This window comes from Semicossyphus pulcher, unplaced genomic scaffold, assembly GCF_022749685.1.
Source record: "Semicossyphus pulcher isolate SPU_LCO1_2020_fin unplaced genomic scaffold, fSemPul1.0.p SCAF_7, whole genome shotgun sequence".
In the NCBI taxonomy this organism is placed as follows: domain Eukaryota; kingdom Metazoa; phylum Chordata; class Actinopteri; order Labriformes; family Labridae; genus Semicossyphus; species Semicossyphus pulcher.
In genome coordinates, this window is record NW_027211748.1 from 28,306,490 (window position 1) to 28,327,093 (window position 20,604).

Sequence of the window (20,604 nt, forward strand, 5' to 3'; positions counted from 1 at the left end):
AAACTGGTTAAACCCTTGCCTCATACAGGGCTGGGAGATATAGCCTCCTTGTAAAATTTTGGATTTTCTTAAAGCACATAAGATTTACACATTTAGTTGATTTAATTAGCACACTTCTCCCACTCTGCCCCGATTGTAATTTTTAAGCATCTTTCTCAGCCATACAATTTGAATTTGTTCATAAAAATCTCTTTATTGCCTTTAGCTCCATGGCTCTAATGGAAGCTGTAAAAGGGGCGCGGGTTTAGCTCATTGGGTAGAACAGGTGTTGACAAAGCGGCTGCAGGCTCGACTCCCGCCCTCGGCCCCTTGCTGCATGTCATTCCCCACTCTCTACTCCCCATATTTCCTGTATCTCTTCAGCTGTCCTATCTAATAAAGGCAAGGCAACTTTACTTATAAAGCACCATTCATACATAGATCAATTCAAAGTGCATTGCACAGTTACAAACAGAGCATTATGACAGGAATTGTAATAATTAATTAATTGTAACTCGTCAGTTAGTCAGTTCCTTTATTTCTCAACACTTCTAACGCTGTAAATATTACCCAGTACGCCTACAACAGTGTTAAAATGTCTGAGTCAGCTCCATGAACTTTCTTCTTCTTTAATTATAACTCGTCAGACAAGACAAAACGCCCCCCCCAAAAATCTTAAAAAACACTGTATAATTTAAACATTTCTCTAAATTTAAGAGTCTACTCACCGTACTTTCTTGCCGTGCTCCGTGATCTTTGTTACATTCAGAACGCCGCACTTTTCAGACGGCTGGAGAGTGAGAACAAACAGTAAACAGAAGCAGGTTACACACACACATCCATCGCTTAAACTAGGATTAACAGCCACGTCAGGGTGACAGGAGAGAAAGCTGCTGTCAAAGTGCTGAGAGGTAAAACACCACCACCGTCACAGAAAACCCCACCACAAGCGACGAAACAGTAGAAATGCAAACAGACATTAGATTTAAATAAACCACGGGAAACTTGTAGGTAAAACTCCTTGTGCAGCATTGCACCAGTCATCTTTTGATTCAGATATTTAGACACACTGTCAACTCAAGAACAAACAATTCACACACATGTTCCCCTGAAGAAAACAATCCCTCCGGTATGTTACCCATCAGTGCTGCATATTTACAGGGATTCTGCACAGGCCTTTTCTATTAAGCAACTTTATTTCTGTTCTGTACTGCTTAGTTAAGATCTTTACTGCGACAAATATCAGAATATAAGACATTTAAAAGGTAATACGTCAATATTTTCTTCATATTTTGTCCAGATTTTCCACACCTGTGCAGAAACCCTGCAATAAGCTGCAGCACGAGTCCCTGAGAGCAAGTTAAACCCCTGCAGGACAGAGCTAAGTTTGGCAAGGCGATACAAGGTGAGGGGTGAGTACTAACGGAGGCGGGGGGCTTTGGAGATGAAGGGCAGGAGTCAGAGTCAGGTGAGGGGGGCTTGGGACCCAGAGGAGCGTCCTGGTGAGGAAACAAACACACTGTGACAATGGCCGACAACAGGAGGTTAATGAGGAGATGATGAGAGGTTACGAAGACACAGACAGCTGAAAGAGTGAGATGGTGATTAGCAGTGAGATGATGATGATGCAAATTGTGTCGAATGCCTCCGAAGGCTAGAATGGATTATTAGATGCATGTGGAGGCATGAAAGCTCATGCTATCACTACAAATTACTTTAGTGTCAGAATATTTGGAGAATAGTCATGTTGTCATGTTGTCTGTTGCTTCAAACACAACAGTTCATGATTGAATGTTCAGGTTCTTTGTGGAATGATTCAAATAAACAGCCTCAATCAACTCAGGGAATCATGTGACACGGAGGGAGTGATGTGATTGTTACTCCTCGTGTGATTGTTTTCATGCATGCTGATTGTCTGCTTGGATTAAGGAACAAGCCGCTGATTGGTGGGTCGGACAGGCTACTGACTTGGTGTTTGTACGGGTGTGGGCGGGCAGAGCCTGAGCGGAAACGCCTGGTTTTTAACAGCCGCTGAAAAGCAACCAGTCTACACCTGAAACTCTGGACTCGTGTTATACATCTCAACAGTGAACATATCAACTCATTCTGAACTGTCGGCTTTTACACAGGTATCGTACAGTTTGTTAGCAGTGAAATTAAGTATTTAACAATGGAGCTTAAGTTTGCAGATGTGGGTGTCAGACCTTGTCGTTGGGATCTTGTACGTAAGCGCTGTGTCTCCATTTGGTCAGGACGATAGGCTCCACTTGTCTCCTGTCCAGACTGCGACTCTTTGGAGCGTCTCCAGACGGCTGGGGAGGGGAGTGGTTGTACTGGAGGGAGGGAACAGATAATCATACTGTGTCAGTATAGTTTTAAGTTTACCAAATGCAGATTAAAACATATATTTTTTACTGAATTAGTTAGTAATTATCCCTCGTTATAACTTAATACAGCTCGGGAAAAAAATAAGAGACCACTGCATGAATGTGTTTTTCTCTGGTTCTTCTACTCATAGGTTTGTGTTTGTGTAAACTTTTGTTTTATTTATTTAACAAAGTTCTCTGTACTTCCAAATCAAATATTCTCTTTTAGGTCTTTTAAGCAGGAAATGACGACTGGTTAAGAAAACAAGAAGATGCAAGAAGATGTTTTTCAGAGCTCGAATAACGCAAAGAAAACAAAGTAATGTTCATGTTGAAACAACAGAATACTAATGTTTTAACTCAGGAAGAGTTCAGGATTCAGTAATTGGTGAAATAACCTGGTTCTTAATTACAGCATTCATGCATCTTGGGAAGCTCTCCACCAGTCTGTCACACTGCTGTTGGGTCGTGATCACATTCAGGAGGTTTTCAATGGGGTTCAGATCTAAACTGGTGCTGGCCAGGACATGTGGAGAGAGATGCTGATTGAAGGAAAATTTGACTGTCTACTTGGGGCAGACGGTAGCTCAGTCTGTAGGGACTTGGCTTGGGAACCGGAGGGTGGCCGGTTAAAGCCCCGGTATGGACCAACTATGGAATTGGGGCCGTTAGCTGGAGAGGTGCCAGAGTCCCCAACTGCTCGGAGCACATGTCCACGTGCAGCCCCCTCACTCTGACATCTCTCCATTAATGCACGTTCATAGAGTCCTGTTTGTGCATGTGTATATTTCGGGCCTATGTTTGTAATAACAAGTGAAAAACATTGAATTTCCCCTCTGGGTTTGATAAAGTATGTCTTACTTCTTCCTTCCTAATTTCTTCTGGAGCTGAATGAATGTGCCTGAGTCTACAAAAAGTTAAGATGATGTTACATTAAAAATTCGTCCTTTAGGTCATAATCAAAAAATGGGGCTGCAGAGATCTGTGATATAATTAATGTAGAAAAATACTGACACATATCTAAACATGCTGAAAGTAAACAATCACAGCCAAGTATCTCCTGCAGGGGGGCGCGCTGAACTCTTCATTTTCAGGAAAGTTTCAGTTTAGAGATAAAATTAATTAATTAAAATTAATTAATTAAAACAAACAAAACTGTCAAATACTAATGTATTATTTACTTTACTAAATGCCTTTTCTCACTATTAAAATGTACGTAAGAGGAAGTGAATTAAAGGAATTGAAAGATTTAAGGATTGCACAGGGTCTTACCTTTGGGAGCTCCCACTCTGACCTTGAACCATCTGCACTGTAGTAATACGGTCTGCCCTGCTCATCGACATGTTTCAACCACTGTTGGTGAACACACGGACACACAGGAGACACACAGGAGACACACAGGAGACACACAGGAGACACACAAGATATTCAATCAGTCCTGATAGTACCCAGTTACCTGTGCAATAACATCAAATAAGGACTAACAGACAAAGTTAGATTAAAGTTTAAGTCCTACATTTTTCACTATAAATCACAAAAAGTTATCTCACTCTTCTCCTTATTCAGTAGATATATTTTTGGGATCTGCTCTTTAATAACTTTTTTCTGTATAGTGAGTGATGTTGAACAAGAAGAAGAAGCTTGATATTTCTGTCGTGGTTATCTTTCCACGCTGTGGTGTCACAACTCTGCCTAATCAATGTGACGGACACATTCCAGTTTGCACTATGGAAGGAAATTTACCACAAATCAACCCAAAGTCCGCTCCCACATGCATTCCCAGACATCACCAACGTTAAGAGAAAGCAGATAAGCCCCTCGCAGCCGGTACCTTCTCATTAGTATAGTCGCTGACGTACAGCGTGTGGCCGTACTCGTCCATCTCCTCCGACCAACCGCGCGGCGGCGAGCCGTACTGACTGTCTGACTGGCTAGAGTAGGCGCTGAAGCAGGTGTCCTCCGACGACAGAGGCTGGAGGCGACCAATGGAGAGCGAGAGGAAGGGAAGGAAAGACGGCGAGAGCGAGAGAGGAGTGGTCTAAGTGCAAAGAGAGGGAGGAGAGAGAGAAAAGAGAGGGTATCTTTCACCATGGAGTTATAGCAGAGAAAAGCACCCAGAGATAATGAATCACAAGGAACCCCCAACACCACTTAAAAACAGAGAAGCAGGACACCCATCCAGAGCTAAAGATCACTCATGTTCATGCTTGATTTTCCAGTGAGGTGGCAGTTTTAAGGTAGCTGCTGCACTGTGGCACAGAATGAATGAAGGAACAGTGTCTTCTCTCTGCCTGTAGGTGGCAGTGTGGTACAGCCACTTACTGAAACAGAGGCTGAATCAAAATCAGAGGTGACTCCCAAATGATTCAGAATAACCTGTTTTTGCAAAGTGAGTGTTTGTTGTTGTTCAGAAAATATGTGTAATCACTCCCTGTTCATTCAACGACTACAAACTGTGATCATTTTTTCCACGTTGCAAAACACTGCATGTGTTTGTTTACTCATAGTTTTTTAGATATTCTGCAGAAGGTTTTAATCAAGCTTTATGTCAGCAAGAAAAAAATAAACACTGTCATTTTCTCTGACAATTCAAATCTCCGTAAATCATCGGTCTGTGCTGAAAGAACAATTCTGCAGATGCCTCGCTCTGTCTGCATTTGCAGCAATTTCAATCACAAAGAAGTCACGATATGAGATAAGTGCCGGCAGGTTGTATTTGTTACCAATTTAATATCTGTGTCTGATTCATACATCTTCGACACTGTCTCTGTATTTGTAAGCAGGTGTGCCAGTTCTTGTATTTCTCTGCTTGTGAGAACCAGTTTGATTTGATCAGTCATTTTGACTGACCTTCACTTGTTCACTACTTTGGTTTAATTCTTTCAACTTTTCCTGTAAAAAATAAGTTTCTTAATGTAATTATTACTGTGTATTTTAAAGTTATGGTTAAAAGCCTAAACATACACCTTCAGAGGAGCAATGTTTCATCTCACATGTTCAGAACGGAGTTCTGTGCCGCTACACTTAAAGATGCCAGTCTAGTGCTGCGTTCCAGACAACTGGGAAGTCGAGCACTTTCCAGTTTCGAACTATGAACGCAGCATTTTTCCGACCTCCGACTATTGTTTCAGTTACAGCTGCACATCTCTTTATGTATTATATTGCTTTTTTTGTACATCTTATTCATATTGTATATTTTTAGATACATTCTATTTTAAGGTCCCTGTCAGTAGGAGTACTCCTGTTTAATAGCGTTGTACTTATTGTTGTTCTAGTTCTGTGTTAATTGTTCTGCACCAAAACATCAAGAAAAAATCCTTGTATGTGTAAACCTACTTGGCAATAAATCCTGATTCTGAGCTAGTTCCAACCAAGTAATCTGATTGGACAAGAGGCCTTCCATGAGTGCCGATAAAGAGAACAACATGACTGGGACTTTTCACTCTGTGTATCACTCCGCCTCAGCCAGGTGTTCTGAATACTGTTAATTAACATCACAGCAGACCGTGTATGTCTACATTGATCAAGCTGGAACCTCTGAGTCACACAGCAGACTCTTATTTCACTGGCTGATGATCAATTAAAACAGACAAATGTACATGATAAACAGCTGATCTGAGGTCACCTGTAGACACAGGGTGCAGGAGAATGTTTGGGTTGCTTGGCAACAAACGTCCAGTTTTAGTTAAGTTGTGGAACTAGTTGAGTTGTTGATTTTTACTTTTTACTACTATTTGCCGCTTGTATAACTGTTGTATAAAAGCAGAATCTCACGTGTACCGAGTATCATCGCGGCTGTGATTATCTACTGATCATGCCTTCGACCCAATCACAGCCGTGATGATATTCAGTACATCGCTCCCTCTCGTGTGAAATTCACAGACGAGCATTGCCAAAGAAACCCCGCAATAGAAGAAGCAACTTGTGTCGCTATCATAGTTTAGCTCTGTTCCTCGTGAGAGGGGACAAAGAATAGGGAAAGTAGCCAGCAAAGGCAGAGGTTGTAATGCAATGCAAGAGCGCTACTTGTTTTTATTTTTCCTGGAATTGTATTAATGGACTGTGAGTCCAATTTGAGTGAAAGGGTTTGGATTAAGACACCTGCTTTGTGTAGTGATAAACCAAATGAGCACGTGTGTGTCAAGTTAAATTGTGAAGCTTGTATTAATATCTCGAGTACCAACAATTATCTGCAGCATTTAAACCCTCCTGTTAACAGTTACTTACCCCATCTTCCTTTCCTTTCCTTCCAAGTTCCTTTTTTTGACACATAATCTGACCTTTTTCTGAGTGTCTTCTCACAAACTCCCTCATGCTTTACTTGTTCTCTCTCTCTCTCAGTTTCGTCTAACGGGAGGCCTGCTGACAATCCCTGCAGCCACGTTGACAAGTGACTATTATCGATTATATGCCAGACTGACTTCACTAGCAGCTGGCACTTGTTGATTTAAGACTCATAAAGATGGATGTAAGTTGTACATTTGTGTGTGTTTTGGTGAACCCTGCACACGCTCAGTACCTCGGAGCTCTCTCCTGCGCTGTGGCTGTCTCCTCTGGAGCTCCCGGTGCTCGTGTCCCTGGTTCGGGGCGGCTTCCAGGTCCTCTCCTGGGTGGAGCGGTTGTAGTAGAAGTGCCTGCCGTTCTGGTCCTTGTAGGTCTCCCAGTCTCCCAGCTCATGGAGGGGGGAGCCTGAGGGGACGGGGGGTTGGTTGGTCTGGGTGATCTTCAGCTCCTGGAGGTTGGTGTAGACGGGGGACTCGGAGCGGCCGTGGCCTGATGAAGATACCGTCTGAAGAGGGGGAAAGACAGGAAGAAAAGGGGAGCTGTGAGTCATCTGCGAGTGGATATAAGTCTGTTATATAATCTGTTCCTCGACAGCGGGTGATGCCTTGATGTAAGAGATTCACAGCTTTCAGACGGTAAAGCAACAGCTGCACCTACAAGCTGGTGGAGACTTTCGTCAGAAATACTTTAAAACACCATCCGAGAATACATCCGACACCTCACCCACACACTGTTAATAACATGTTCCCACTGAGCTCCATGCGGAGTCAATCAGCTAATCTCTGCGGTGTCTGTGCTGAGCCGTGAGTGGCATTTGAGCACAAAGGAAATGTCATCATGTCAAATTATCCTCAGTTCAAGCTGACACAGCCATTATTGACCACAGAGGACGGAGTATAGCATGAATGGGCTCAGGGGAGAGGAGGACAGGGGAAGGAAGTGCTGCTGTTATATAATATAGCGTGTAAGGAGAGCCATGGCAGGAAGAAATAAGGAAGTAAAACTGTCTATCAAGATGCATCCTGAACATACGGAGGACAGTTTGACCAGGCTCATCCTCACAGCTGTTAGCTGTGGAAGTCTTTCCAAACTATAAAAGCATAAGTGTAAACATGGATTCATTACAATGTGTGTTACTTAAAATTCCTTTGGAGGCTGACTACATGAGGAAAACGTTTGGGTCTGACACTGGAAGGTATGAAGCAAAAAGAGACCCACATAAAATACAACTTAATCTTTAATCACAATACTCAATTGAGGCTGCACACAATTATCAAAATAACAATATGGCCAAGCTGCATATTTCTAAAGATTATAATTGTTTTGGCTTTTTGCCTTTATCAGATAGTACAGCTGACGAGAGACGAGGAATGTGGGGAGGAGAGAGTGGGGCATGACATGCACCAAATGATCATCAGGTCGGGAGTCAAACCTTCGATCAGTGCGTCAGGGACTGCAGTCTCTGTATGTGGGACGCCTGCTCCACCAACTGAGCTAAAGCGGCGCCCCAAGCTGCCTATTTTTGATAAATCATTTTAATGAAGTACTGTAGTGATAAAGATGCCTTGGCCTTTAACCTCAACAAACTGACGCCAACAGATGACGGATCATCATGATTTAAAGTAAAAGAAAAGTTGTGATGTAAAAATAAGAATTTCCACATATTGGACTCATGAGGAAATCACAAAAACAAACATCATTGTAATATATTACTTTTTTCCACATGGTGCAAAAGCCCTGGCGAATGCCTACTCACGAATAGGGGTGGGACAAAATATCGTCAATTCTTGCGCGGCTGGCGGCAAATATCGTTATTTCAATTGACAATATCGCATCACTACTTGATGACTCCTTGCGGTGGCGAGAGCGGAAAGTAATTGGCCGAAGAAGAAGTTGACAGCAGAATAAAAGAAGAAGACAGCGGGATAATGTCAAACAGTGCTAATCTGTACATCTAATTTACTGACTGAAAGCACATACAGTTGCATCTCAGGTTCTGTCGAATTCTGTGAAACTGACAGCAAATTGCAGTAAATAAATACATTAATACTGCACTTTAACGTATCGTTATCGTGATGTATCGTTATACGATTGTCTTGCAAAAATATCGTGATATTATCGTTATTGTGGGCCACATACTGCGTATAGTATCGTGAATTACCCTGCGACTCATGAAAGTATATTTTCATTTTATCTGTAATAATTGTCATATTAACACTTGGACCAAAGTCCTTTTAAGAACGATGTCTCAAGTGAAGATTTCTAGCAAACTTCTCTCTCACCATCCCTTGCTGGCAGTGCACACTCTGAACCTCATTATGAAACTTCTTCATGTTGCTTCTTGAATCTGAGAGTTTCAAATTTACACTTAAATCAGAAGATGAAGAAGTCCCGGCTGTCGGACAGTAAGGAGTGACCTTTTTAAGATCACGTTTCAGGTCTAGTTCTTATTTTAAATGAGGTTAGCCAGATGTCTTGGCAGGGAGACATCCCTGAGTAGTTGTTGTTAAACAGGAAGGGAAACCAGACAAACAACAAACCAAATGTTTTTTGCTGTTAAGATGGGAGAGTCAACTGTAACTGTCACTTTGGCGGACGACCAACTATGATTTGAAATACTGTGTTTAAACAAAGAAGTGAAAGAGTAGAGACTGTGGGCATCAGTTTCAACACTACTGACAAAAAAACAACAAGTTTCTGTATCCAGTCGAACTACAGCATGTCCGCAGCTGTAGCAGAGCCAGCATGCTGTCTCTAACGACAGAGCATCTTTCTTCAAACACCCCAATGCACGACTGATCCGGTCAATGGGCTGCTTGTCATGATTATTTCATGCTGGCGTTACAAAGAAGCAGAGCGGCAGAGCGACCGGGCACAGAGAGAGTCATAAATAATGCCAGTGCCCCAAGGCCTCCCAACACTGGCTCTGTGATGTTTTTATTGCACGGGGATCAATAGGGATGAAATATGCAGGAGCAGAGCAAACAGCTGGAGGTGGCTGGGAGAATCGAATATTCAGTGGACTATGAGAAGCCGGAGAGCCGTGCTGTTCAATACGTGATCACAGCACGACTAAATAAAGGTGGAGAGTACATACAGCACATAACTAATACAGTATATATGTGACACAATGTACTGTAGTTTCTTCCTTTCAATTACAAACAAAGCACTACACTTCCAAAATAAAAGCCTCTGCTCTGTAATAGGATTATAATAAGCTGTAGACTATAAAGCATGGTGCAGATCAACAGTTAAACATGTTAAAAACATACCTCTGGAGGTGAGCAGCTAGTAAACACATCGTCCTCTTCATGCAGTAAGATTGCGCGAAAAAAACTTCTCCTCAGACGGGTCATTGCCATCGTCTCTGCTTAGTATTGAGAGTTTGAGTTAAGGTGTCTGTCTCTCCGACAGCGTGCCTCTGTGGTCTTCCTCTATAACGCTGAGCAAACATATAATTTAGTGCATGGATTTGTCAAAGGGGAAGTCCTGGTAAGCCAATCGACCGTTAGAACAGCCAGCGAGTTGGTGCAAGACTTCAGTGCCGGCCACCAAACCACACTGTACTCCCACGGCAGCTCGGAAATTAAACTCCATTTTAAGAGGTGGGAAGATCCAAAAACAAGGTGTTGTTTTCCGCGGCAAGATGTAAAAATATCTGACATTATTTATCTTAACTAAGCCGTAAACTTTCTTAACTGCTACCAAATGTTTTCAAGGCGATCTGTTATCAGTTTTTACACTTCCCTCCACCTGATCAACACATTTCATGAAAGGGACGGGAGGATTACGATGATATAGAAAGACATATTTTAGGTTAGCTACAACTTGCTGCAACTCTATAAGGAGAGCGATGCTACATCTGTGTATGTTTTGCTGTCAAATATCTGTCTTCCTCAATCCTCAAAAAGCTATTTGCAGAAGTAGTCTTACAGTCAGACTAATTTTGAACTGATTATTATGCTAAAAGCTCATAAAACCCTCTGAGTATAAGGTTCCTGTAAAGCATTAGCATAAAAAAAGGAAAGGTCTTCCAATGACAACAGCAATACTGGCTATGTCAAATAACAGCCCTCATTATGTAACTAAAGGCTGCACCGTCAGGCTGGCTCATTAAAAATGCATGCTGCGTCTCTGGACTTCATTATAGCAGCGGTATGTTCCTGAGCAGCTGCTGCTGGACATCTGGTGTGAACAGACTGACCACCGAATCAATACTGAGCTCCAAAACCAGCGAGCCGCAGTGGGACATGAGGATTTGACCTCTTACATTACAGGAGCTGCTCTCTTAGCGCACCGTGCTTCAGTAAAAGGTCGTATAACTACAGAGGTGCAGGAGTAAGCGTTTTGGGGTTTTAAGAGGTTTCTCTCCTCAGGCAATGTTAAGAAGAAGTGAAACTATGCTGGTTGAATTATTGTTTAAAAGACGAGCAAATGACAAGGAAAAGAAATACAATAGACAATACAATAAGTATCATGACACAGGGGTTACGATTCAATATGTTAGAGATAATGTATAGCGAGCAGGTTGTTATCGCGGAATGGAACCCCGACTGGGTGAGCAGCAGATTTGCAGATCTCTTTTCCCCCTCCATAAAACAGACAAATGTCAAATTTACCGGACTTCTTTCGGCGGATTGATATGATTACAGTTAGTCCTCGGGATTGTGTTATTAGAGCTGAGACCCTAGCAACGGTCTGTTCTTCATAGCAACAGTCTGTTATCAAGAAATAGCAGACCTTGGAATGCTGTGATTAACCAATCAGAATCAAGTAATAAATTGTGATATGTTGCCATACTGTAGCTAGGCAATATATTTTAATCAAATTTATGGAAAACTGTTATAGTATATGAAAAAAACCCTCCATACATGTCAAATTTAAGTAAAAAAAAGTTAACTTTTCATATATTGCAAACCCTGTAACATCCAACATCATAGAGCGACTTTTGACAAACTGACACAAATAGAGTTTCTCAAGTTGATTTATGTAAAACGTATGGGGTATCATATAAATCTTTAGTATTGTTAAATGATCGAGTGTTTCTGACAAACTCTGAAGAAAGAGCTGATAAAATTAAGCGGAAACCTTTTATAATGATCAAATAATAGTTTGAGTCATTTCATCAAGTTAAGAGGTTTGGCACTCACTGGTTCCTGGGCACTGGGCTCTGGCAGTTTCTAACTATTTGGGGGATTTCTTCGTGTCAACAATTCGATAATCGAATTTAGAATATACAGAATAAAGTAGATAAAAGGTGATCATGAATTGATCTGGCTGTTTACAATTCTGACCAGTAAGCCTCAAATCACAGAAGTCAACTGCAACCACGTCAGCTACTGTACAGTCTGCAGTAAGAAGCACTTCATTGCAGCTGCCACTTAACAGTCCTGATTGCAGCTCAGCATTCTCCTAATTTCAGATTTCAGGCTGGAGCAGCAGCTAATGTGCAGAGAAAGAGAAGGGACACAGAGTGACGCTGCCAGCTCCAGATAGGAGACCTGCAGAGTCTTATCTGCGCGGCCTGCAGCTGTGCAGTGGAATAATAATCGACTGGTCCAGTGTTCTTTAGCCGGAGATAAACCACATGCGAGCCAGAAAGAAGAAGAGAGGACTCTGCTTGAGGCACTGAATGCATCAGAGCTAATATTAGACGGAAATGGCTGCAGATGCTTCGGCATCACATGGGTTTTATTTAGACTAAGTCTGATGTGAGATTCAGAACACTGTGTTCATTTTATGCAAAGTTGTTGTCCTGGTTCACATGAAGTTGCTCTATTGTTGCTTCATTTTTTAGGGTGGTGTTAAGCGATTTGGTTTCCTCTTCTTGATTGCAAATTGCTGATTTAGTTTGACAAGTGGTTCAAACATAAAAAAGGTAACCGACAAACAATGGTTTGACAGAGAAAACAAGAGGCACAATGTGTGCAGTTCGCTGTGAAAACACAGTCGATAAACTAATTGATTAATCAACTAATCATTTCAGCACTACCCTATTAATTATAATAATTGTTTAACTAACTTTAATAGTAAAACACACATGGGAAACATCATAACTTGATAAAACTACAGCAGTCATTCTTAAAAACTGAAGTTGTTACTCCACAGTAAACAAAGTGGTCATGCTCTCTTCAGTCAACTAATAACAACAATTCAGATCCGAGCTGCCTGTAAGAGGACCAGGAACATCAGAGGTGCAGGCTTCAGTGTCCTTTAGGTGGCAGCCTGACAACAAAGCATGACAAGTTTAAACCGGGATGGGCCAGTGACAGAGGAGGAGGAGGAGGAGGAGGAGGTGGGGCTCCACGTGTTCACCTCCTCCCATTTTTCAGTTTGACACAGATGAACCTGCTCTGCTGCATACCACAGGGAGCTGGGCCATGCAAACACAAAACATACACACTAGTAAACGTACACACACCGAGGTAGTTTAACGCGCGCTCTTTTAGGCTGGCATCAGACAAAGTTTGAGCATGAACAAACATGCCCACAAAAACAAATAAAGAAGACACATACCTCTTTCTACTTCCTTGTTTGTTCAGTTTTAGTTTCAGTGGGGCAAAGTGCTGCTGCAGTGCTTTACATGCTCACAGTCATAGTCACATATATTACATTACATAAGAAGGAAATGTTGCTCAATAATTCCCTCTTTGGCCACACTCCTAATGTAGCTGACAGAGGCAGACAGTCAGACTTTTCTTTCACACGGGAACACAGTTTTCATCTTTAGTCACGTTTTGATTAATAGAAGATTTTGCAACAAGGAAGCCAAATAACAAACTTAATTCATATCTAAGCAAAGGCTGGATTTAAGCTTTAAGACTTCTACTGTAACAAATATGCATTCAAAAAAAGGATCTTTTATCTGAGGTGATTAAAAGTAGGAGAAATGTAGCGACCTTGTTTTAATCAATCTGTGAGGATATCTCTTTAACATCACTGTCCTTTCATTTCTATATCCTGTATGGTTCGGGATGGAGGTTGTTACTGGTATGATAGTGTTAGGTGCTAAAATGTGGCACATATAAACAGTGAAACCAGCCAGGAGGTGTGGCCGAGCGTGATCGAAACAGGAAGAAAGGTGGTTGTATTAAAGAGTGCAGGGAAAAAGGCCAGGCTTTCTCTGTGGGTAAGATTATATCACAGGTACTAAAACATATTCAAAAAGGCTTTCAGGGTTTCCAGCTGTATGATTGCTATCTGTTTACTGTATGTTTGAAAAGTCAAAAATCTAAAAGCTTTGAAAATATAAGTCATTACAGCGTGGTGCCTCTTTCAGTCTGATCAGAAGTAATCTCACAGGATCAGCTTGAAATGAATAATAGGGAAGGAAGGCAAACAGCGGACAAACATACTTCAACACAAAAGGGCCTTGAAGAAGCGGCACCACCCATAGCAATTACACAACTCCAGAGCTATTACATTCAACAGGAGAAAGGAGCAGACAATGCAGGAAAACACAGCAAATAGCCTGAGCGTGAGCTGCAATGACCTTAAGAAGCTCAGAGCTGTGGTCAGGACGCTCTCAGGCTGCACTGGACACTTCACATTTATACAACAATATCTAAGCTTAACATACATTACCCTTCCATGTGCCTGTGTAGGGACAACATCCAACACGCTCCTGAACAGCATAGATAATGTGACAAATATAAAAGGAGACGATACTTTTAACTTGTGCACTTTGACTTATATAAATGATGAAATCTCAACTTGTGTTTGATACCACTGATTTAGATTGACAAAATGAGCTGGACAGGCAGTTTAAAAGTTTTAAAAGGACTCTTCAGGACTGAGCAACATCAGATAAATACTAATATTGCACAGATGAGAAAAAGCTTTACAGTTAATCCTAAGCACCAAAATGTCCTTTAACTCAACACGTATTTTTTTGCTTCACACAACTTTTGTGAATTTTTTTGAAATATTATCTGAATCATTTCATTATCATTTATTATATAGCCAACGTAAAAAAGTACATGTGAAATATGTTAATCACAAAATCAGAGACAATAGAACACAGATGAAAACCTCTAAATGATTCAATTGACCATGATGTAAAACCAAGCAGCAAACTCTGCTGTTAAAAAAGAAGCCGATAAGAAGGTGCAAAAAACTGCAGTTCCTTGAGTGTCCACTTGAGGCTCCGGAAGCCAAGAAAACAACATGCTTGCAGATGTGAAAATGCCCTTTTTTACAGCAACATGTTGACAGCCTGGTACAAATATGGTCATGTCTGGCTCCAGAAAAACAACATGGCAGCGGCCAAATCCCAAACTGAAGGCTTCATTTACACAGTCGAGAAACCACAGAGGCTACGTCCAAACAGTCTATGTGTTAATTGCATTGTCAGCTTTTGTGACAGTTTCCAGTCAGAGAATGGATTAATCGACTCATCAGTCCCAAGGTTATTAGTGATAAGCAGCGTGTTTGATGAAATACACCAAAGCCCATACAGTCATTTGGCGGTTCACCCTCACAGACCGGCTGGCTGTTTCTACAGCATTATCGTTAAAACATCTGTTTGGAATCAAAACTTTTTCTTTGTGTGGTACGAGGGTCGACAGATGAGGATCAGAGAGAAGCGATGTACGGTGCCCTCTTTTACACGATCCCGAGTGAGCATCGCTGATCTCACTGAAGTCTATCAGAGAACCAGGTCCACAGAGGGATCCTGGTCTGGTTCTGAATCTAACCCTGATCTACTTGCGTCTGCAAATGGGTCAAACGTGAGACACAGCAGGAGGGAGAGAAAGTAGCAGAGAAAGTGAGGCAGTGAGAATAATGAATCTTTTACTTTTAAGGTTAATCAAACAATTTATAAAACTTTGCGACAATAACTGTACGGATCTAGAAAGTTGTGAAAATGTGGCGTTTATATTAAAATGTACTGTAAGCTACCAGGAGTGTGTGCTTACATGTCTAATCAGCCAACGCAGCCCTTGGCGAGAGGCTTTTGCACTGGCAAATATTTTCCTGCATTGGAGCATATTTAAATTAATGAGGGGGTTGCATTAATCTTACAGGGCTAGAGTCGGTCTAATGCCCCTAAATTATGCAACAAACTGAAACAAAATACCAATTTCCTGTAGCCATACGCCACGTCTTCTGCAGCGTGGGACTCTCAGTACACAGTTGACTGGATTGCATGATTAAAGAGTACACGAGGATGACACGGGGAGTAAAAAGTGATTAGTGTCGGCGATGTCCTAATGTAACAGGAAATGAACTTTCCCAGATGTGTGCATGTGTTTTTTTAGATTGCAGATACACGACCGTATGCTGGAGCGTCTGGATCAGCAGCTGTCTGGCCCAGCCCACGGGGGATGAGGGTATTCCCTGCAGGCTGGGACATGATGTCTGAACCTACGGGCCCTCTTTTTGAACAGTAAATTCTGCAGCAGGAGTCTTAGTTTCCAGTCACTTTACTGATAATTTAACCACAGAGATCCAACAGGAGTGGGCAGGACTGGGACACACTTTCCCTCTCTAGGCTTTAAGCCTTTCCTACACTGATACTTGCGTTTTCAATTAATTCTAAAAATGGTTGTTTAGCATGCTCAGACTCGACTCAGCCTTAAATATCTGACCGGTGCTGACGTAGTTTTTCGAGGAGAACCAGCTGGAGGGAACGCAGAGCAGCTAGGCAGCTGACAGCCCGGACCGAATGATTAATCCTCTAATTCCATCTACCTGACTGGTCTAATGACGCTCATTCTCCAGCAAGGTGGTAGGCTGGAGGGGTCCACTAAGGACACTTTGCATGGTTATGTATATTAAGTATATACTGTATGTTGTTACGTGTGAGGTGATTATGTAAGAGGGCAGCAGGGGGGACAGGTGCGGTCACTGCTCAGGACACATAATGCGATGGGATGTGACTGAGTAAGCTGCACGGTGTGTGTAGCTTTCTCCTCCAGGATTTAATGTTATTATGTAATGCAGGAACATCGAGCTAAGAACCATGTTTCTAGGTAGAAAATGGCTATTTTCTGCGGGTAAGTGAGGGCAGATTTATTTATATAGTACTTTTAAAACACAGTTAGGAAAGATTAACTAAATGCATTAAAGATAAATAACCTTGCAGCAAAGATAAACAAAACATAAGATATGCAGAGAGATCTATAGAAGTGCGTGCATCTATTAAGATGTGGTTTTTGAAGGAGCTTGAAGCCGTCCAAAGATTCAGCAAATGTGATTATTCCAGAGTGACTGAGCAGAAACAGCAGAGACGTAATCACCTTTTGTGTTGCAGTTGGAGTGACAGGTGGATAAGAATAGTTCTCAAAAGCCCAAAATAAAAGAGAGAAATCCTTCAACACAAGTTAAAACAGCACAAATCTGAAAGATAAAGTTTCAGAGTCAGACTCAGTAAGGATTAGCGTATCTGCTGCCCTTTCGTTGTATCTCTTAGGAATAAAAGGCCCACCACACAGCCGCCTGTCAGACAGAATCTAAATCACCGCTGATGGATGTTTACATTTTGACGCCTGTTATGGCAACACAGCTGAGCAGGATTAAGATATGAAGCAGAGATGTGCGGCATATCGGCCCTGCTACTCCGCTAATACCAGGCTCAGACTAAACACCCTCACAGAGACCTGTGCACCTGTTATCTGAGTCTGTGTATCCTGTGCCACACCAAGAGTTTTCAATAGAGAGCTTTGAGAAAGCCCTGAGAAGAAACACCCAATTTCATCTGTGTCTTTATCCTGCTGCTCAAGCTCTTTTTCACAGCGCCCTCTTAGTTACAGAGTTTGTTGCAGCTGAGGACTGTGTGTTTGATGTCTTGCTCAAGAGCGATGTGAGCAGCTCAACGCCGGAACGCAATGTAAAAACAAACTGGGGGTGTGTTACGTCGACGTTGCTTGGTGCAATGTAAAACATTTCATACCATAATCACAGCAACGGCACTTTGTGATGTATTTATCTGTCTTATTTTTATGTGAATCTTTTTACTGCTTTTACTGCCAAAAGTAAACTAAACTGTTTTCCGTTGTTTTTAAGACAATGACAATAAAGTTTCTAATCTAATCTAAAAATGGCAAACGCGAAATAACGCAGCGTGAAAAGAAAAAGGGCTGTTGTTGTTGTTTCAATAGGAAGGAATTATGGGTAAAAGTGTAGGAGAAAACAAAAGGAAAAAAACAAAGAAAAAGGACAAATTATTCTTTTTTTTTTTCAGACTTTCCTCAAATATTTATTTTTAAGTGAAATCCTGAAAAGTGTCACCTTTCCAAACATATCAAAAGGGGTGTCGGTTTAGCTCAGTCAGTAGCCCCCCATGTACAGAGGCAAAGACCTCGACGCATCGGCCGTGGGTTCGACTCCAACTTGCGGCCCTTTGATACAGGTCAACCCCACTATCTGTTCTCCTTATTTCCTGTCAACCTTCACTGTCCTGTCTAATAAAGGCAAAAAGAACAATATATATAGATATATTCTATATACAAATAGAAAATATCAAAAGTAAACGAGCTAGCACAAAGATCTTTTTTTAACTCTCTGGCTGAGTTTCTCATCGACAGGCTACCTGCACATGGAGGGATATACTAGGTAGGTATCAAATATTGTCCTTCTAAAACAAGTTCTGTTTAGCTTTTGAAAGTAGCCAAGATGTATTGCCACGGTTGAAGTGACAACTACAAAATGTCAGGGTTGAAAGCGAGCAGAAGGGGTGAAAAACAAACATTTACTCTTCTCTTTGCCAGCTGACATGGACACTAACAGAACAGCTCATACAGCATGCCAAACATTCCCCACTGCATGAGAAATGGAGAAAGGAGGGTTAGAGGGCTGAGGAGACGTGAGAGAGAACACCTGCAGCCTGATGCACCTGTCCGGTCCACTTCTTCTCTCTCAGCCTGTTATTCTTTTCTGGAACAGTTTACCCCGAGTGCTCAACAGCGTGAAGCCATTTAAATAGCCTGAAATACTCCATCATCCTAGCCCGGTACAGTCTGACCTTTGTGAGCCTAATTTGATTCACCAGACCTCTGATTTGATTTCAAAGTGGTGAGGCAGATGGAGAGTGTGTGCGTGTGAATATGTGAGTGTGTTGTAATCCCTCTGTGGCAGCACACAGGGCACATTCAGCTCATTTCACATTCAGCAGCACATTAAAGAACACAAGCAGGACATAGCCTGGTTTCCACTGGAGTCTATTAACAGCAGCATCCAGTCACTGACTTTTTAAACAAGGACAATAACACAATCTGCAACTCACAGCTAGATGCTAGTCTTCCTTTAAATACTTCTGATGCCAGAAGAGTTTGTCTGCAAAAGTATATCATTCAAATCTAACTTAGAGCCAAAATTGTCTCTTAATGTGGCTCCAACTGTGGAGAGTGTCTCTGGGTCCGACCCCTGCAGAGCGATGGAAGGAGGCAGGGCGTATTCCTTTGCAACACACTGTCCTTATGATCGGAAAAACTAAGGGGTATCAACGTCACTCAGCATGAACATAACTAGAAAGAACTACCTCTTATATTCAACCAATCCTAACGGATCCTAACTGATAAAGCAGAGAGAAACTTGCCAGGGAATTCTGGAAAGCACCAAACACAGCATCGAGGAGTTGAAAACATTAGTGTTCCCCTGTTTGTCCTGTCGGATCACATTACAACAAACACAGCTTCTCTGTTGGGCAGAATGACCCAGCTGGGCTCAATGAATGGGTTCAGACAAACCCAGCGAAGGGAACAGAACTGAGTATTATTCCTTAAAACACAGACACAGGTCCTTTAAGGCCATCAGTCCGAATGTGTTGGATGTGCATTGATGGACATGAATGAGTCTGCCCATTAACCCTGCAAACAGGGTCACGACACAGTAATGCACTGAGTCTAAGTGACAAAGATTAAAGGGGGCTCAGTTGGGAGCAGAGATGATCTAAGTAGACTTTATTTATTCAAAGATACAAGTCGCCTTGAGTGAGGCCGCCGTCTGAAATACAGCCCGCCAAGAGACGTCTTCACAGGCCGTGTGTTGGCCTTCAAAAAGGACAAATCGAAATGGAACATCAGCAACAAGGATGTGTCAAAGTCACGAGTAGCGTCCCTGTAATCTACACAAACTATGGGAAACTAATGGAAATCAAACCTTCAGAAGCCTTTGACTGCAGGCTGTTACAAAATCATTAACAGGAAGAGACTCTCAAAACAAGCATCCAATTAAACCCTGAGTCACCTTTTGTTTGGACATCTTTGTATTCTGCAAAGTTAAACTTTCCAAAATGTGACTGACCTCGTTATTTGTTTCCAAAGTCACACAGTGTCCCCATTATTTCCTGTTGCTGTGGCAGTTATCGTGCTCTTTCACAATCTCACACCTCTCGCCTTTTGCCATTCATAGGAGCAAAACACAAAATTGACTTCTCACTAAAAATATATCAGGCTGAAAATTACACATTCAACTTTACAGTTTGCCAACAGGAAAGATAAGTCCATAAAGCACTCAATGGTGTAGCACCTAAGTAGTTTTCTGATCTCACAGACTACAACCCAGCGTGGCCCCCTCAGGTCTTTTAGCTACACCCAGAATGAGATCCAAGTCCGGTGACGGGGCCGTTAGTTTCTTTGGTCCTTCTCACTGGAACTTTTAAAATTAAACTCAAAACCTTTTCTATTCTATCACTGTACAGCTTTGTTTTTATAGTTTATTATTTTCTTTTTTTTATGCTTTTTGGTGTTTGATTGCTATTTGTTGCGTCTGGTGTCCGCTGGATGCATGCTTCGTTGATTTGATTAATCTAATTCATGATTGTGGAAGCAGTTATTAATTTGTTTTTACCCCAAATGAAAAGCACATTAAGCTTACCTGTGATGAAGTGCGCTTTATAAATAAGATTGCTATTATCCCTTGAGTAATTAGTAAAGAATGCTACTTTTGTATCTCATTTAACAAGAGTTAATGGAAATCCCAACATATCAAGGTCGCAGCAGCGGCAGGTTTTTTTTGATAAAAGGTACAAAGT

The 20,604-nt window shown here is 41.8% G+C and overlaps 1 protein-coding gene across 4 annotated transcripts in view; it reads right to left on the reverse strand.

Moving 5' to 3' along the window:
- Window positions 1–20,604, reverse strand: part of LOC138611513 (rho GTPase-activating protein 12-like) — a 60,434-nt gene that overhangs the window by 7,897 nt on the left and 31,933 nt on the right. Inside the window, exons 3-8 of one of the 4 annotated variants that reach the window (XM_069684671.1) lie at window positions 6,865–7,134; window positions 4,177–4,383; window positions 3,618–3,698; window positions 2,184–2,312; window positions 1,404–1,478; window positions 708–769 (exon numbers count right to left, since the gene is read on the reverse strand). In XM_069684671.1, the coding sequence (XP_069540772.1) occupies window positions 708–769; window positions 1,404–1,478; window positions 2,184–2,312; window positions 3,618–3,698; window positions 4,177–4,383; window positions 6,865–7,134 (824 nt within the window). The remainder of the gene's footprint in view (window positions 1–707; window positions 770–1,403; window positions 1,479–2,183; window positions 2,313–3,617; window positions 3,699–4,176; window positions 4,384–6,864; window positions 7,135–20,604) is intronic. The other 3 variants (XM_069684673.1, XM_069684672.1, XM_069684674.1) reach the window with 3 other exon arrangements.